This window comes from Anticarsia gemmatalis, chromosome 17, assembly GCF_050436995.1.
Source record: "Anticarsia gemmatalis isolate Benzon Research Colony breed Stoneville strain chromosome 17, ilAntGemm2 primary, whole genome shotgun sequence".
In the NCBI taxonomy this organism is placed as follows: Eukaryota; Metazoa; Arthropoda; class Insecta; order Lepidoptera; family Erebidae; genus Anticarsia; species Anticarsia gemmatalis.
In genome coordinates, this window is record NC_134761.1 from 10,087,452 (window position 1) to 10,105,587 (window position 18,136).

At 35.6% G+C, this 18,136-nt stretch overlaps 2 protein-coding genes and 6 non-coding genes across 8 annotated transcripts in view; 3 read left to right on the plus strand and 5 right to left on the minus strand.

Annotated features, from left to right (window-relative positions):
- The window catches only part of LOC142979880 (phospholipid-transporting ATPase ABCA3-like), a 31,107-nt gene that overhangs the window by 4,311 nt on the left and 8,660 nt on the right, over window positions 1-18,136 (minus strand). The window contains exons 18-26 of the mRNA XM_076125098.1: window positions 17,755-17,867; window positions 17,228-17,423; window positions 16,617-16,883; window positions 15,959-16,180; window positions 14,403-14,525; window positions 2,983-3,225; window positions 2,249-2,340; window positions 1,864-2,008; window positions 175-291 (exon numbers count right to left, since the gene is read on the minus strand). Coding sequence (XP_075981213.1) covers window positions 175-291; window positions 1,864-2,008; window positions 2,249-2,340; window positions 2,983-3,225; window positions 14,403-14,525; window positions 15,959-16,180; window positions 16,617-16,883; window positions 17,228-17,423; window positions 17,755-17,867 — 1,518 coding nt within the window. The remainder of the gene's footprint in view (window positions 1-174; window positions 292-1,863; window positions 2,009-2,248; window positions 2,341-2,982; window positions 3,226-14,402; window positions 14,526-15,958; window positions 16,181-16,616; window positions 16,884-17,227; window positions 17,424-17,754; window positions 17,868-18,136) is intronic.
- On the plus strand, window positions 4,254-4,455 carry LOC142980325 (small nucleolar RNA U3). The gene has a single exon (XR_012959879.1). It is a non-coding gene; the product is annotated as a small nucleolar RNA U3 (small nucleolar RNA).
- Window positions 5,940-6,101, plus strand: LOC142980323 (U1 spliceosomal RNA). The gene has a single exon (XR_012959877.1). It is a non-coding gene; the product is annotated as a U1 spliceosomal RNA (small nuclear RNA).
- LOC142980311 (small nucleolar RNA U3) lies at window positions 7,057-7,258 on the minus strand. The gene has a single exon (XR_012959866.1). It is a non-coding gene; the product is annotated as a small nucleolar RNA U3 (small nucleolar RNA).
- LOC142979881 (uncharacterized) lies at window positions 8,341-10,318 on the plus strand. The gene is made up of 2 exons (XM_076125099.1): window positions 8,341-8,846; window positions 9,503-10,318. The coding sequence occupies exons 1-2, from the start codon at window positions 8,719-8,721 to the stop codon at window positions 9,993-9,995; spliced, it is 621 nt and encodes a 206-aa protein (XP_075981214.1). The 5' UTR covers window positions 8,341-8,718; the 3' UTR covers window positions 9,996-10,318.
- LOC142980316 (small nucleolar RNA U3) lies at window positions 10,934-11,135 on the minus strand. The gene has a single exon (XR_012959870.1). It is a non-coding gene; the product is annotated as a small nucleolar RNA U3 (small nucleolar RNA).
- LOC142980324 (U1 spliceosomal RNA) lies at window positions 12,459-12,620 on the minus strand. Its single transcript, XR_012959878.1, has one exon. It is a non-coding gene; the product is annotated as a U1 spliceosomal RNA (small nuclear RNA).
- On the minus strand, window positions 13,769-13,970 carry LOC142980313 (small nucleolar RNA U3). The gene has a single exon (XR_012959868.1). It is a non-coding gene; the product is annotated as a small nucleolar RNA U3 (small nucleolar RNA).

Here is an 18,136-nt window from a genome sequence, read left to right on the forward strand (position 1 = left end):
TAGCGAAAGGTATCGTGTTATAACCCAGGTAACTGGATTGTGGAGGCCCTAGAGGCAGTCTCTCCATGTAAAATACTGGTGTCCAGCTGCATCCGGTGAGACTGGAAGCCGACTCCAACATATTTGGAAGAAAGGCTAGGCTAATAGTATTTGATGGTAAAGGGTTAAAATTACCTTTTCTAGCCATAATACTGATTCCTTTAACATTGGAATCGTGAGTTTTTTTCTTAATGCAACGGAAAAACTTTTTGTGTATATTGTGAGCTATTAATACTGCATCATCGAATTTATCTGAAAACAGACATAATACTCTTAAAGTCCTTACTACAGCTGTAACTAATTCTACTACATTTGTCCAAAAATATGCATAATTTTACGATATTTTATTTAAAAAATGGTCAATTTCTATTCACCCAGCGATAGGGGTGGATCGACACGACCAAAGGGGTGAATGGAAAAACTGTGTTTAAAAACGTTTTTTCAATTAACAATATTGTATCTTTATAGATTAATATACACCTAAAGAGATAAACACTTCAAACAACTCATTAGAAAAGAAATCCCACTTTAAATCCAAAGTTTTAAAAAAATAATATCGACTATTAAGGCATTCGAGGACGGTTGACTTTGAAGCAATTTTTTGGGTATAAATATCAATTTAAACATTTAAACAATTATGACACCGCAGGGAAGTAATAGCGACGTGTAATCATTTCAAAGGACTATGGGCAAAAATGTATGGGCTCCGTCCCCACCTACCAACAAACATGAAACTGATACCAACGTGTTCATAAAGTGCCCCCTATTTAATTAAAATCCTTTGTTTTTGATAAATCAGTGGGAATATATATTTAAAAAAAAAACAATTTGTAATTATTATTTAACGTATATTTTTATTTTACATTTGTAAGTTATTTTAACATTATTGTTATATTACAGTACTAACTCATATGTATAATAATGTCCTCCTAACCGATATACGGCTACGGCGGTCAGTTTCATTGAAACTGGCCATCTGTGCCGGACTTTGTTCATAGTGTCCAAGTGTGTGCACAATACACAGGTACACTCTCTATTCCATCACTCTCATAGTTTGGTGGGACGGATAACCGACACGACCAGTGAGAGGTCAGGCGCAGGACCGACGGCTTTACGTGCTCTCCGAGACACGGAGGTCTTCGACCTCAACTTCCTAACTCCGGGCAATCTCTAGGAAATTCTTAACAGAAAATCTCAGAAAAGACTGTTTGGCCCGACCCAGGATTCGAACCCGAGACCTCTCGCACCGCAGTCGCATATACTACCGACCGCGCCACAGAGGCACTCATATGTATATACTTATATCATTTCCATTATATGGTTAATACATGTTATTGATTTCATATTTCAATAATTATTTTTACTCGTCAATTATAATGCTGTCTAACAGATGCGCTGGCAGATTAAAATCTGATCAGATCTAAAATCGTGGGTTGGAGAGCGGGGGGAGGGGGTTATTTTGTACCCAGCTATCTTTATGTGCATGCGGCGTCCGCCGCTGTGCACTAATTAATAAATAAATGAGCATGTATTTTGGAATTAGTCGTCAATAATACGTTAACGAGATATTTGTTTAAACGTAAGATACTATGAGAACCCCATGCATTTGGGCAATGTCGCCATAGTATAAAAATATCGTCTTGCCAAGATATATCAATTGAGCTACATTTCATTTTTGTTGATGGGTGGGGACGATTCCGCCCATAGTCCTTTGAACAAAATTCTTCAACGAGGAGTACTCAAATATTGGGCTTGAAAACTTTCCTGATTTTTTTTCTATTCACCCGTTTTACGGTACTATACAAACAGGAAAAAAATACTTACTTAGATGCAATTTGTTTTCAATTTCATACTTTTCAAACTGAACTCCTAAATTAAAGTTTCGCTGCAAAGGTTCCGTGTACCCACAGTTCAATATCTTTTCTATATAACTGTGGATTATTCTCTTCTCTAATAATATTACTAGTACCTACAAAAATAAAATTTTAAAAGAGCGATTCATGAACAGTCAGATTTATTGATGTTTTGTATAAATTAGGTGCAATATTATTATTATAATATGTACAAAAAACTAAGCAGGTTTAATTTAAATAACATAATATAAAGTACGAAAGTACGATATGAAGATTTCTTTTTAAGTAACTTTTTTTTCTGACTTGATACCAAACTAACAGTTACGATTTAACTAGTGAAATCAGTCCCTACTTACCGAATAAACAAAGAACTGCAAAATGAGTACAGTTATATCGATTTGTATTAAATACCAATTTAAATATCCAAAAGGCGCGATTTTCTTAGATTCTGAAAAAAATATTAATTTTTAATACAATAGGGTAACCATTTTGACAAAAAAATAATGGACAAATTATAATAATAATGTTTCCTTATCGTGTCATATATTTTTTATTTTTAATCGTGACCCTGTGTATATTTATGAAAACTATACAAAGTTGTTTCATTTATTCCTAACAAAAAAATATATTTCACAGTTTCTAAATTTGTAATCACGCCATCTAGCAATTTAGCGTGTAACTAGTTGAAGTTCTATGAAAGCTATTAGTTCCCAATTTATTCACCAGAGCGTTATACGAAAAAAGACAAACGGCCTTAGTTCCGAATTCATTTACGTTGGAGAGCAGCGCTCGCAGTAGGATCTATAAGCGACTTTTTGCTACACTTTTTAATAATACCATAAATATGCTACTAAAACTAAATAGCTTTGCTTCTATTAAAGCGACTTATCAAGTTCGGGTCGCTGACCTTTGGTAACTTAACTAGACCCAGGCACTAAAAAGACCTCCTAGCCCTCCTATTTTTAAGAAAATTTTACTACATTGATAGAAATCTAGATATTCATATAACTTTGGTACAATATTACAATATTTTACGTCCTTTGTGAAAAGCATGTCAACTATTATGCTGATATAATTAAAAGATACTAACCACAACAAACTTGACTCGACCAATACTCCACATTGATATCCAAGTCGGGACATAGGTGTTTGTTTAAATTACAATACGCATTCAATCTGGCTCTCAAAGTAAGTCGTATGAGTCCGACACTGAACGGGTATAGGGGACAAAAATATGCAATAACTAGTAATATTTTGTATGTCAGAACTATAAACCAATCAAAAGCTATCCATAGCCTCTCCATAATTTCGAGGAGAATAGGTATTAATATACCTGAAAAAAAAACAAATGGTTTAAAATTTCTGCAAATCTTTTTTTTTGCGGTACCTACCTATATAAATCTTATACAAATAAGGAAGAATATAAATTTAATAAAAAATAAGGCGTCATAAAATGTTCTTATTTACAATGCTAAAAATATAGGTTTAAAAATGATTTAATCTTTATTTTTCTTTTTGTTTTAAACTGTTTTACTCTGTTATTGTACCTGGAGTGAAAGTGGTATAACTCAAAAATCATAATATCGAGTTAAAGTACGACGTTTAGCTATTTACTTTTTTTATATTTTTGTAAAAGAGTCTGTGTCTGGAGTGAAAGCGGTATAACTAAAAAAATCTTAATTTAGGGGTTACTGGGAAAAGTGCACCGTGTTTTTTTCTACAAACTAAAATTTTGTTCTAGTAAAGTGAGTAGGTATGTGGAACACTGCAGCTGTGAGCAAGGATTCAGTTAAGACTGCAATGGCTCGGGACAGGTGGAATTTTTTATAATTTTTTCTTTTCTACACTAACATTTTGTACTAATTAGTATCTTCTTTGGGCAATGATGACTATAATGAGAAACGTTTACATTAAGTTGACCTATGAGATGCTGATTAAATTATAAAAATAGAGCAAGCTTATTAAAGCATATAAGTACCGCATGCAAAATCGTATTCAGTGTATATTTAGAAGACTTTTTGTGTTTTGTATATGTATCTCTTCCATCAGCAAATGTTAAAATTTCTTGATGGGTCGTTCCTTTTCAACTGTTATAGCAGTAAACCCCACGTGCGTTACACGTGGCTCATCGGTGCTCGTATCTGGGTCGTCAGCTGCTGCCGCGCGCGCTACAGCGATATCGTCTTTATATTTTAGAGTTAGGGTGTGTTTTGCTATGTCTCTTTTGGCGAGAGAATCGTGGTCACCCATAGTTCTGTAAAGTACCAAGAGATGGAGCTGTACATATGACGTCATTTTCTGAATCGCGGTGTTAAGATTCTCCGCGACCGAATGACCTCTCGCGGCTCGGAAATTTTCGACAAGACCTTACTTCATAGGATCATTTCTATAGTAAGCTCTTCCCGAGACTTTCACACTATGTGAGTCCTCGCAAGTCACGATGAGGAGACGTGGCGCGGCGCCCTGAGCGTGAGGCGGGCGATGGTAGACCTACCATCAGCCTTCGATGATCGTTCGCTCCCCTTCACGGGGGAGGGTGGGGTGTTGTCGCTGTCTGAGTGGCTATTTTTCATCATAATATACCATAAATAACATGCCGCTGCAATGGCTTAGTTCCTTTAACTTATAGATTGGGCTAGAGGTCTTTAGTCATGTATATCACATCAATTTGTATTGTTACTAATAATTACCGACTTTTTAACTTTATTAAAAAAATCACAGCCTGTATATATTACCCGAGTAAAGTTAGTTCACCGGGCTCAAGAATCATACGATACTCCAATCAATGTTATTAAAATGTGTAATAATGCTCCTACAATAAAGCCTTTCTTTCACTTACGACTCTGCTAATAGACGTACGGTGCGCGCCACATTGCCGCACCGCTTGATGTACTTTTATTATACAGAGTGTTACAGTTTTGATTGCATTCTTTTTGATTTAGTATGTGTGACACTTAAGTTTTTTCAATTAGCTAACAGTGTTACGTTTTTGATTATAACATGATTATTACCCTTAATCCTACCCATACGTCGAAGGAAATAAGCCATTGCAGCGGCACGTCAAAGATGCAATTATTCCCATCTACTTTCATGAAGTAAACTCTTAATTTAAGTACCTATGTCTAACTTAACTTATAATTTAATTTAAATAAACCAGTTTTCATCTTGTTCTATGTTAATTCTAACTATATTTAAGAGTGATATCATTATCTCTATTTAGTTTTACTTAAAGCAGTACTTGCTGTGTACATGATGTCATGTCATAGATTATAACAAATTGAGGTATCTTTCAGCTGTTTAAAAGGCTTATTTTTCAAATTGCAGTTAATATTGAAATTATACAAGTATTTCCAGTAATTGCAACGGACCTATTTTACATTCTTATGTCACTGAAAATGACAGTTACCCGAAATAAGCTCTACATATTCTCACAGGTACTTTACAGTTTGAGGCAGTGTAAAACACTTAGCCGGATGGAACGATAATTTCATCATTTTTTAAAATAAAATGTAGACTTTTGATCAATTCATAAAGCATTCGTTGCTGTCGGGCGCCTCGCCATCTGTTAGCTCACAATGATATTACTTAGCCGGCGCGCTACTATATCCACTAATGGCGTCGAATTCCCCCACCCTTTTGTGCCTTTGTATGCGAGCTACAGACACTGTTAGCAGCGAGATGGCGCCACAGAATTATTTATAACGAGATTCAGCTTTTTTAAGGCATTTACGATATAATAAGCTTAAAGTTTATCCCGATAATGATAAGTTGATGTCAGAAAATGCTTCGTGCTTGCCTCAAACTGGTTCTGTTACCAGTCATAACTGAATTGTCAGCTGGTATAGCACACGCTCTACCAATAATATGGGCTTTATATTTATGAGATAGAGCTTGTTTTTCTTTGTCCCACAAAACTGGTAAATCATGGTCACCCGTAGTTCGAAAATCGACTACTAGGTGGAACTGTCCATATGACGTCATTTTCTGAATCGCGGTGTTAAGATTCTCCGCAACTGAATGACTACCCCGCTCGACGCGTGCCTAATCATACTTACCTGGCATAGGGGACACCGTGATCATGAAGGCGGTTCCCCCAGGGCGAGACCCCTCCATTGCACTGCGGTTGGGTTGACCCCTGCGATTATCCCTAATGTGGATAACTCGGATGCGTAATTTTTGGTAGTGGGGACTGCGTACGCGCTGTCCCCCTTTAAGTCATGAGTAATTCAGCATTTACAAATTATGCTTAAAGATGATGCACATGAGTAAGTAACTCTAACTAGTTCTTATAGGTCAAATAATAATAGAAGTATCGTAACTCTTCAGAATTTCTGTCAAATTGACATACAATTAATTTTTTTGTAAAAAGATCTTTTAGGGAAAGGACAATGCCAAATAGTTATTATTTCCGGGAGCTTAAAAATTTTGAGACCGAAAAAGTTAACGATTCTTCTTCAGACCTTTGATTATTATATGAGAATAGTACTTTTATTACTTAGCTTTGTCTTACTGGTGCAATAAGATAAACTCAACGCCTACGCAAGTATAACAGCAATGTGAAATAAGAGGATTGCTTTTTTTTAATGTAGGAACTACGAATATTGATAAATTAACAATTTTGTCGACAGCATTGATACTGTCATAGTAACAATATTACAACTGAAAAATATTTAGAGAAGTTAACAGGAAGTGATTATTGACCACAGAATTATCTAGACACGCGGTCACGTGTCAAGCCAAGTTCAAAGGAACTGGCTGGCTAGCGCTGAGCGTAATATTACCCGAACCATTTGATGCCAATTTATAAATCTCCGTTATGGAGGAGCAAAAAATTTCATGTGTATATTTAATAGGTTGTATACCTGATTTAAGATCTTACACTTTAAATAATAGTAAATTGTAGGTAGCCAATAAAACATAGAAATATTGTTTTATATTTATTCATAGTGTTGTTTTGTTTCTGTAAAAACATAATCATATAGTTGGTACAGAGCTTTACAGTAATTGTAATGTATGTATATGTAGACTATTTTAAGTACTATTATTTACAATGATCTTTGTATTAATATCAAATAGAAACTAAGCAGAGTAATGTAAATATCAATACATATTTATTGGTGGTAAAATTCTTCTTAGTTATTTCAGGTTTAGAATGTTTAAAATTGCCACTCAGACAGCGACAACACCCCACCCTCCCCCGTGAAGGGGAGCGAACGATCATCGAAGGCTGATGGTAGGTCTACCATCGCCCGCCTCACGCTCAGGGCGCCGCGCCACGTCTCCTCATCGTGACTTGCGAGGACTCACATAGTGTGAAAGTCTCGGGAAGAGCTTACTATAGAAATGATCCTATGAAGTAAGGTCTTGTCGAAAATTTCCGAGCCGCGAGAGGTCATTCGGTCGCGGAGAATCTTAACACCGCGATTCAGAAAATGACGTCATATGTACAGCTCCATCTCTTGGAACTTTTCAGAACTTTGGGTGACCACGATTCTCTCGCTAAGAGAGACATAGCGAAACACACCCTACCCCTTAAACATAAAGACGATATCGCTGTAGCGCGCGCGACAGCAGCTGACGACCCAGATACGAGCGCCGAATAAGAGCCACGTGTTGCGCACGTGGGATTTGACATTAGAGTAGGAAGCACCATTGAACACATCATAACAGTTCATGATGGAAAAAATGCATGTCAAACACAAAAAGTCATCTAGATAAACAAGATAATTCTTTGAAATTGCTGTAGCTATGAGAATAAGACGCATAAAATTTACAATTCCTCATCAATCAATAAACAAACAGTCCTTGAAGCGTTTCAAATTCCTTTTAAACAATGTAAGCTCCTAAAGGCACCTAAAGGGGTGATGAGAGGATTATAAAATCAAATTAGTACAACAACAAAGGTAGAATATTATAGACATAGTGTATCCTTTTCAAATAATCAAAAGATAACTTAGGCATTCAAGTCTGGAAGTGAGGGCCAAAAAAGTCAGAATACTCAGTATAAGCCAGACTTAGCTGTGACAAAACATCACATTTTAACTGATTCCATATTTATTTAGATCAACAAGAAAAGTAAAAATAGTCTTCTTTACAAGAGGAACAAACTACAAACAAAGACTTCATCGTCTCCCAAGATATCTCTATACACCTACATACGTAATATGAATCATAATATTATTATATTGACTACATTTTGTGTGGGACCTAGTAAATTATAAGAGTTTCTACTGACTCTATCTATAAAAACAAACATAATTTTATTATACTATACAATCGGTACAAAAAGTTAACCAACGAAATTAAATAAAAAGTAACATTATGCTCTATGTCCCCAAAAACATGATTTTTTGACTTGTACCACTTTCCCACTCAGGTTACCAATTTTGCCAAAAAAAATCAAAAATAAATATGTACAAATATTCAAATCTTTTGCTGTTTAGTGCATTCATACTTGAGAGTTCGACATGGTTTGACACAAAATATATTTCCTACAACACGAAGTTGAAGCAATCGAAGTATAAAACTGAGTGAGAAAAACGAACGAAACGAATGAACAAATTGAACGACAACGGAGATTGAAGACATTCAGCCGAGCGGCAACGGGGTTAGACGCGGTGAAGTGCCGGGTCCGGGGGGCAGAACTGTCAAAGATTTGCTCATTGCTACATTCACGATATTCGTGTCCCGCTCTCTCATATACGTTCATCTCTGTCGCTCTTTTCCTTAGTACAGTCAGTACGCATTCACCGGTCGAGTTAATTTCACGCATTTGATTGTTTTACTTGTATCTACTTGTTAAACTCAACAGTTTATCATAACAATAATGGAAGAACTTGAACCTTTTATAGTGTGTGCTGTATATACGTGCAATGTGAAGTTAAGCCACAATAAGTTTTGTAGTAAAGAACCAGATATAAGAGCCTCTTTTCATAGATTTCCAGACGATGACAGGTGAGGTTTGTTTTTGTTTATACCTTGTGTTAGCTTCTATTATCTACATTGGTTTAAATATGTCTACGTAAATAATGCATAATTTGTACACTTACATGTAAATTTCGTTCAAAATCAATGTAGGTACCTACCTACCTACGATTTGTTGTTCAACTGTCATGTCATGTAAAATGATACTACATTGTATTGTTTTGTTCCGTTGATTACTGCTAAAATACCACGTTATGTTTCATTCTTAGTATTAGTGTTACACTTATTATTGAAGAATTCGTTTTTTACTGTAAGGAGTAAAATCATAACAATATAACCAACAAATAAACCAAACGAGAATCGCTTTACTACAACTAACGCCATCTCGTAGCCAAGGTCAAGACTCAAAAATGTCATCTATGATTTCTGTCTCCCAACTTTTTAAAACAAATTCGTGATTAGTAACCTATATTTTAAATTAAGCTCTATCTCATTCTTTTACGAAGGCATAGATTTTCGTCTGAAACGTTAATATTTACTAATATAGGTATTTAGTTCTAATAATTATTACTCAAAATGTCTTTGCCAGTAATGTTGATAACTAGGTACCTATATCAAATAAAATAAGTAGGTATCCTAATTTACTAATACTGTGTAATAACATCAGTTTTTTTTGCATTTTCCAGGCGCGAGGCGTGGTTAAAAGCTTGCGGCCGAGAAGATTTGTCAAACCTCAACCCTAATCTATTAAGTAGAATGTTTATTTGCGATGAACACTTCGAAAAGCAAATGTACGAGCAAAAAATACTCAAGGCAGATGCAATACCAACTTTAAATTTGAAAGGTCTCGAAAATCGTTCAGTATCTTCACAAACCACTCGCAAAGTTTTCATCAGTCAAGAAGTACAGACTGGGGGGAGTACGACAATAGAGAGAAGAATTGAACCAGAGGTTTTACATAGAACGAATTTGGCACAGGATACTGTAAGCGACGCTTTGAAATTGCCCGATGAACGATTGAAGAAAAGAATCAGAACTGATCCATTTGAAAGAGTTATAAAAGCCAGGAGAGTTATGAGCAATGAAGACAAAAGATTTTTGCTAGAGTGTGACAAACGACTACCGCCTAAATTGAGTGAGGTGGTCAAACTGTATGTTAAGATGAAGCATATGAGTTAATGCTGGTAAAAGAAGAATGGGAACAAATAATATTTGATTAATTAAAACACGGAACGTATGAAAGCTAACTGTGTTTGAAGTCTTTGAACAGCTGATGATGATTGGGAAAATAATTATATTTGATTCATTAATACACGGAACGTATGAAAGCTAACTGTGTTTGAAGAGCTTGATCTGATGATTAATTAAGAAGCATAGTGCAGAAATATACTTGTACGGTGATTAATTGAAAACACGATATTACAATAAAATCTTTACTTGATGAAAACATGTACGACGATTGATTGAAATACGACAATACAATAAAGGATGTTTACTGTTGATGTTTTAAAGTTTTATTTAAAATATTACAACTATATTTGGTTAGAATATCAGGCCAAGAATTTATATTAGAATAACTAACCTTATTCAGATATAGATCGTAAAAATCCACAATTACCTTAGTAATTTATTAAGATGTATTTATTATATTATTAAAAGTGGTTTTTACGTGTTAATCCTTAGATTATTACAATTACGTTAATCATTGTATGTAATTATTATATAGTACTTTAAAGTTGTGTGATATTTTATCAGTCAAGAGAAGATTATATTCAATTAATTGAAAATATTTCCACCTTCCCCTTTCGAATTTGCTAGTTTGCCATTGGTGTTAGTGGCTGCGACAAACGAGTGGTGTTTCAAACAATTACACTTTTTAGTGCCATCTACTTTCTTAAGTTGGTAAATTCTAATGGCGATTCTGCATTCTCACTTAAGGAGTAGACTAAATAAGTGTCAACTAAATAGTGTGACTAAATAAGTGGAACGCAACTAGTCAACGTCGGCTTGTGCTCTGTTATCAGATTTCAAAGATGGCAGATGAGAATAACTTCGTAGACATAGTTTTAAAAGATAAGAGATCCTTTATTAAGTAATTTATTAAGTTAATTCAAGAAGCCACTCAGACAGCGACAGCACCCCACCCTCCCCCGTGAAGGGGAGCGAACGATCATCGAGAGCTGATGGTAGGTCTACCATCGCCCGCCTCACGCTCAGGGCGCCGCGCCACGTCTCCTCATCGTGACTTGCGAGGACTCACATAGTGTGAAAGTCTCGGGAAGAGCTTACTATAGAAATGATCCTATGAAGTAAGGTCTTGTCGAAAATTTCCGAGCCACGAGAGGTCATTCGGTCGCGGAGAATCTTAACACCGCGATTCAGAAAGTGTCGCCAAATCTTCAGAGCCATCTATACCCTGTTCCTTGAACAAAATCGAGATTGAATCCCCTTTCTATATAAAAAAAAACTGGTTTCTTTTGTGTCTAGTCTTTGAGGGGTTCAAACAAAAGCTTTTTTTCTCAGTTCACGCTCCCCTGTTACATTGGCATTGGCATTCGCAAGTGATTCCCAAAAGGAGTTTGAATCTTTGTATTTGCTGTTTACCAAAATGGGTTTTCGGGCAACAAATCACATCGCATTCTAGTATCACACAATCTTTAAAGACTTGCAATGTTACTATTTTCTTTACGAATTTAAGAAAATAAACTTTAAGACCTTAGATATAATTACTATAATATCAATGTATATAGTTCATCATCACGATTCTTACAACAAAAGTACGATTTCTTTTTAAGGTCCTAAAATACCTCCCAGCATTACACCAGAGGAGGTGCTTAAAAGAAACATGAAATAAGAACAATAGTGTACGCAAGCATCATATTAAACCAACAATTATCATAAAAGCTAGGTTTGCGATATGCCATATTATGTATTTCTTAAAAAAATTAAAAAAAAATTGTAACCACAGTTAATAGCCTACTATAGTAATCCACTGATAGAGATAATTCAAAACAAGAAATAACATGTGCATGGCACATTTTCGGATTTGCATTTCAATTTTACCACAGAACTAAAACTTATTTCTTCAGTTTAGAGGTATAAATCTGTTTCTTTGTTTCATGATTGATCATAGATCTAATAAATTCCGTAATCGTATCAATCCAATGCATCCTTGCCAAATTAACTTTTATGGACCTACAACACCTCCCTGTCGAACTCCAGAATATTAACTTTTAGAGCACATAAGGCCAGTCTGTCTGAACTTGGGCTAAACACTGCCACGTGTCTAGGTAGGTCTAAGAGAAAATGCTACGAGCGCACTGAAAAGATTGTATGTCACATTCTAGGATATCTCTTAATATATATTAGGACAATAGGCCATATACATCTATCACACCCAGAGCATGCTTATTGAATTAAATTGTAGTTTTTTCTCCTATTTCAGCACTGTTGACACTTGAGTGTGTCGTTCTTAAGGTTTGAATACATTGATTTCATGATAACGCATTTAGGATATATTACGAAGCTATTAAAGGAATATAAATTATTTACAAGACTGGCTTTCAAACCATATATTATATGCACATGCGAGTATGTGCGGGCATTATCGTTGTATTCTATATATTTAATAAGAGTGATAAAGGGGGACAGCGCGTACGCAGTCCCCACTACCAAAAATTACGCATCCGAGTTATCCACATTAGGGATAATCGCAGGGGTCAACCCAACCGCAGTGCAATGGAGGGGTCTCGCCCTGGGGGAACCGCCTTCATGATCACGGTGTCCCCTATGCCAGGTAAGTATGATTAAGCACGCGTCGAGCGGGGTAGTCGTTCAGTTGCGGAGAATCTTAACACCGCGATTCAGAAAATGACGTCATATGATCAATGCCATCTAGTAGCAACTTTGTAAAACCTAAAGAGACGTCGCAGCCCACGTGATAGTGACATATGAAACGAGGTTATCTGAGTATGACAGGCATGGCGGCATGTACACAGATCAAAACAGTCAACAATATAAAAACAAACAGAACTGCAACAAAATGACTACAAGGTAGAGCTAAAACATAATGTAGAGTGTAGGGACAACGAAGATAAAGTTAAAAAAGAAGGAAGACAACTGATAAAGATGCCAGCATGTCTAATAAAAATGTACGAATGTAAGTATTACACAGTGTAAAAGTAAAATGAAAGAAAACTACCAACGATTGTTATGAGAATGAAGTGGATGTGTAGAGTGACAAAATTGAACTAGATAAGACATGAGTAAATGTAGAAGAGTCAGAAAGCTACATCAGATACAGAACAAGTGGAAAGCAGAAAACAAAGCCACGTGACGAGAGCATGAATATAGATAGAAAAAGAAAAGTCAAATAAGCAGTGGAACAACTAAAACACAGACAGATGAATTGCGTTCAAAGAGAATATAAATATTGAAAAAATGTAAAGACATGAGTTAGATAGAGACAAAGAGTTGATGACCGATCAAAATTAAGAAGGTCAAAGCAATTATACGTTTTATACATTAATGTGCAACGGTTCAAGACTTTCCCTTGTATCGCTCCTGAAAAGTATATCAGCAGTACTAATTACTATTAAAAGTATTCTTATTTCATATGTATTGTGTCAAAATTATGTATTTAGTTACATACAATTCGTCGAAGCCGTTATCTGGAATTTCTACTTATACCTAGTGTAACGAGTTAAGAGTTAGATATTATACCATACTTGTACGTAGTTGTTCTGAGGATTTTACATTATTGCAGATTTGCTGAGATTTCTTTTTCCTAGTTTTTATTTATGTAGTAAAACTATGAGAATTTTTACAGAAAATCTCTAATTATGATTCGATAGGCGATTGTACTGCTTTGGTCTTAATGTTTGGAATGTATTTGTATAAAGTTTATGTTACTTTATACAAGTTATAAATAGGATTAAATTAAGTTAATAATAGCCACTCAGACAGCGACAACACCCCACCCTCCCCCGTGAAGGGGAGCGAACGATCATCGAGGGCTGATGGTAGGTCTACCATCGCCCGCCTCACGCTCAGGGCGCCGCGCCACGTCTCCTCATCGTGACTTGCGAGGACTCACATAGTGTGAAAGTCTCGGGAAGAGCTTACTATAGAAATGATCCTATGAAGTAAGGTCTTGTCGAAAATTTCCGAGCCGCGAGAGGTCATTCGGTCGCGGAGAATCTTAACACCGCGATTCAGAAAATGACGTCATATGTACAGCTCCATCTCTTGGTATTTTTCAGAACTATGGGTGACCACGATTCTCTCGCCAAGAGAGACATAGCAAAACACACCCTAACTCTAAAACATAAAGACGATATCGCTGTAGCGCGCGCGACAGCAGCTGACGACCTAGATACGAGCGCCGATAAAGAGCCACGTGTTGCGCACGTGGGATTTGATGCTATAACAGTTGAATAGGAACACGACACAGAGAATCTTTATACCGAACAGTAAGAATATGAAAACTTTACAATATGACATTGTCTTACGATAAAATAGATCGGTAAGATACACTTAAATCAACAAATAATGAAGTAAAAGTAGTAATAATATAATTAGACATACCAAATCCGACCGCCATGATATAAATCCGACTGATAGCGAAATTCTCGTCAATAATAAAGCTCAAAACATACAAGAACACCAAGAAAGCAGGTCCAAATGCAATCAATAGCAAGAATACCGCACCTAAAAATAAAACATCAATTAGAATTTCTACACATGAAGCAAAAATCACCCTCTATTTCAAATGAGTCCACATCAATTCAAGAGAAACCCGGTTTCCTAAGAACTCGATAAACTTTCGTATAGATTGCGTTAATTTCAAAATACAATTTACTATAAAACGAGTAAAAAATGGTTTCTCGGAGCAGAAATTCCCTACCATTTTAGAGGCACGTATAAATGTAATGATAACCATACATTTTATTTTTACACCTCCTAAAACATATAAGATTCTAAGACTGTAAGGTTTTTAAATATAAAGTTTCATCGACATCTACATACTTGACGCGACAAATCAATGTTTTCGAGCTAATTCAAAATCTAGATTTAGTAAGGACCCCAAAATACTCCCTGGGAGACCACCTTAGAATTATATGACAGCTAATTCAAAACCCTTATTTAGTAAGGACCCAAAATTATACCTTGGGGAACACCTTAAAATAGTATTACAACTCATTCAAAATCTAAATTTGGTAAGGACCCAAAATAATTCCTTGGAGAATACCTTAGAACAGTATTACAACTTATTCAAGATCTAAATTTGGTAAGGACCCAAAATAATTCCTTGATGAGCACCTTAAACAGTATTTCAGCTAATTTAAAACCTGGATTGAGTAAGGTCCCAAAAATGTTTCTTGGTAACCGCTTTAGAAATCATTATTGCTAATTCAAAATCTAAATTTTGTAAAGGCCCAAAACACTGCATTGGGAAACACCTAAATTTAGTCCAAACCTGAATTTAGTAAGGGACCAACATACTACCTTGGCCAAAATACAAATAGTATTATAGCTATTTTAAAATCTCAATTTATTAAGGACCCAAAATACTTACCTACTTGGTTAACACCTTAGAACTATAGTTTCAAATGAATCGTGTATTTTTTTTATTGTACTGATTAATTTTAATTCTGTTTCTATTTAGTTATTCACTCAAAATACCCAATATTTAGAGTCCCATTCTACACGAAGACTCTTAATTTAATTTAGTATCGCACAAAGATAAATAGCATCAATAATCTAAAAACCCGCATATTTGTTTGACCTTCTTCCACGTAAAAACCGCAAAACTGATTTTCTAGAAATTTGGTAAGGGTAAAAGACTACAACCCAGAGAAGGACATTAGCCTTCGTTTGATTGCCTCCGTAGCGCAGTGGTTAAGGTCGCCACGCCGCCATTGCCTCGGGAGGCCGTGGGTTCGATTCCCACAGGGAACAATTATTTGAGCGATCCACGAATAATTGTTTTGGGTATGGTTGTACTTTACATCCGTTGTATGTATATTTGTAAATGTCCCCGCGACAGAAGGACAATTCTTAATGCAGGATTTGTCTGTTCTAAGAACAAAAATAAGCATACAGCGGGCGCGTACATGTAAAATATTATTAAAAAGTTTTACCGAAAAACTCCACGCCGTTAAAAGTCTGGTCATAATCGAAGCACGCAGCGGCCGTTATAACCGAAGGTGGTACAATGAATATGTAGATAGACATATGGGCTATGAGCTTAGACCCGTAATGTACTATGGGACAACAGCCGGCCATGGTGTGGTTGTCTCTGGAGCCAAACAGTCTCTCAGTTATAGAGAGCGTTACGAATGGAGCTAATGGAACGATGGATACTGTAAAGAGATAAAATATTTATAATTTTGAATACATATAAACAGTTTTATTTATACAAATGCTTACAAACTGAGTAGTGTGAATACATTTCTGTCTGCACAATCTAACATTTTATGTGCTACTTTACGAAATAAAAGAATCTACGGGAAAATTTCCTTTAGCTTGTTTTATATCAGAATACAAAACCACAGGCTTCTCATAAACCTATAAAATATTTGAAACTAGAGGCCCCCGCGTGTAAACCCTTCCCGGGTAAATCCCGATTCCTCGGGAACTCCGGGATAAAAAGTAGCCTATGTGTTATTCTGGGTCTTCTCTTCAGCTAATCGGTTCAGTAGTATTTGCGTGAAAAAGTAATAAACATCCATACATACATACATTCATTCTCACAAACTTTCGCATTTATAATATTAGTAGGAAGTAGGATATACTTACAAAACACAACCCAGACGCACCATTTCAAGCACAAATACAAGCTTTTAGGTTTAACTAACTGATGTGGCGTCCTAGCTGTTTCATAAGACGTTATGATATTAACATCGTGATGCGGCATGTGTAAGTTCATATAGATGTTGCTGAATAAATTCACGCTCATTGTCACTATAGAAGGTTCTAGGGGAACGATTAGTTTGGAACTGTTTGCTGTCATTGTGAGGCCGATTGTTTCTTCGTCTATTAAGTTGTTGAACGGGTCCGCGAATGCTGAAAGGAATAAGATTTTAGCTTAAAGAAAACTAACTGTAGGCTAAGGTTGCCATCGTGCGGAATGATTGACTAGGGAAAAAAAAGGTATGTGTGATTCAAAGATTTTATTTTTAAAGTTATAAAAATGCAAAATTCTAATCATTCGTTCATTATAAAATAGTAATAGAATCTTCTTGGTAAATCCAAGTAAGAATTTCAAGTAATTTTCTACGTTAACCTATATAATTTAGAATGGAACTCTTTCGAGTTGAATATGATAATAGTAGCCTTATAGTGACCATCAAAAAATCTAGAGCAAGAATAAAGGAAGTTAACAGGATTTCTAGAGAAAGGTTTATTACCTTTTTCAACATTTTCAAAATAAACAGCATGTACTCCATACATTTTGGCGGTGTCACTCAACGCATCGTGTTCAAAAGGTCCACTATCGTACAGCATTCTTGATGCTCTCTCAGGCGTATGTGATGTGTCGTAGCCGAAGCGTATGTTTGTGGTCAAAGATATCATTATTAGACCGAGTACTGGGAGGATTACTTGCTGGAAAATAGGTATTTATGAAGGAAAATGCTGCAGTGACGGACTAAGTTCGTCCGAGGTGGAAATTTCAAGGTATTTAGTAGTCAGTTATAAAGTTAATTTGACTTATATGCATACAAATCTATGTTCGCCACTGACAGTGGGTTCGCGACGAAACTAATACTTGTGTAGTGGGTCTAAAATGTATGACCTGATGTAAAAAAAAAATCTAGAACAAATAGAATTTTGTCTGTTTTATTCTCTGTTTCCGTCGTTGGTATGCTTGTAAAGGTCCCTTTGTCAAAAGATATCTCAAATGCTAATTTGTAAAATGATTACATAACATACATACCAGAATAAGAAATTGATATTTTTTCATCCACAAATAAGAATAGACTCTCCACAGCAGTGCTTTTAATTGTATCACGTGTAATTTCCAGCCCTTCGCACGCGACGTTTGATTTTCTATATACAAAGAAATATGTTCGTTAAGTTTGAGTTAATTAGACACGTATTTTTAAGTACATTTATTTTAAAAATACACAGAAGTATAAGTAGAGAAGTCATAGCTGATTACAAGATTCATGTTAACGGTCAATCTAGGTCAATCTATTGTTCATGCCGCCAAAAGTGACAAACTTACTACTTTTAACGACTTACCCCCGGTTTCTTAGATACATTAAGCGGCAGTTTATCTACTCAATAGCGTTAAAACTCATACAAAACAAACGCTA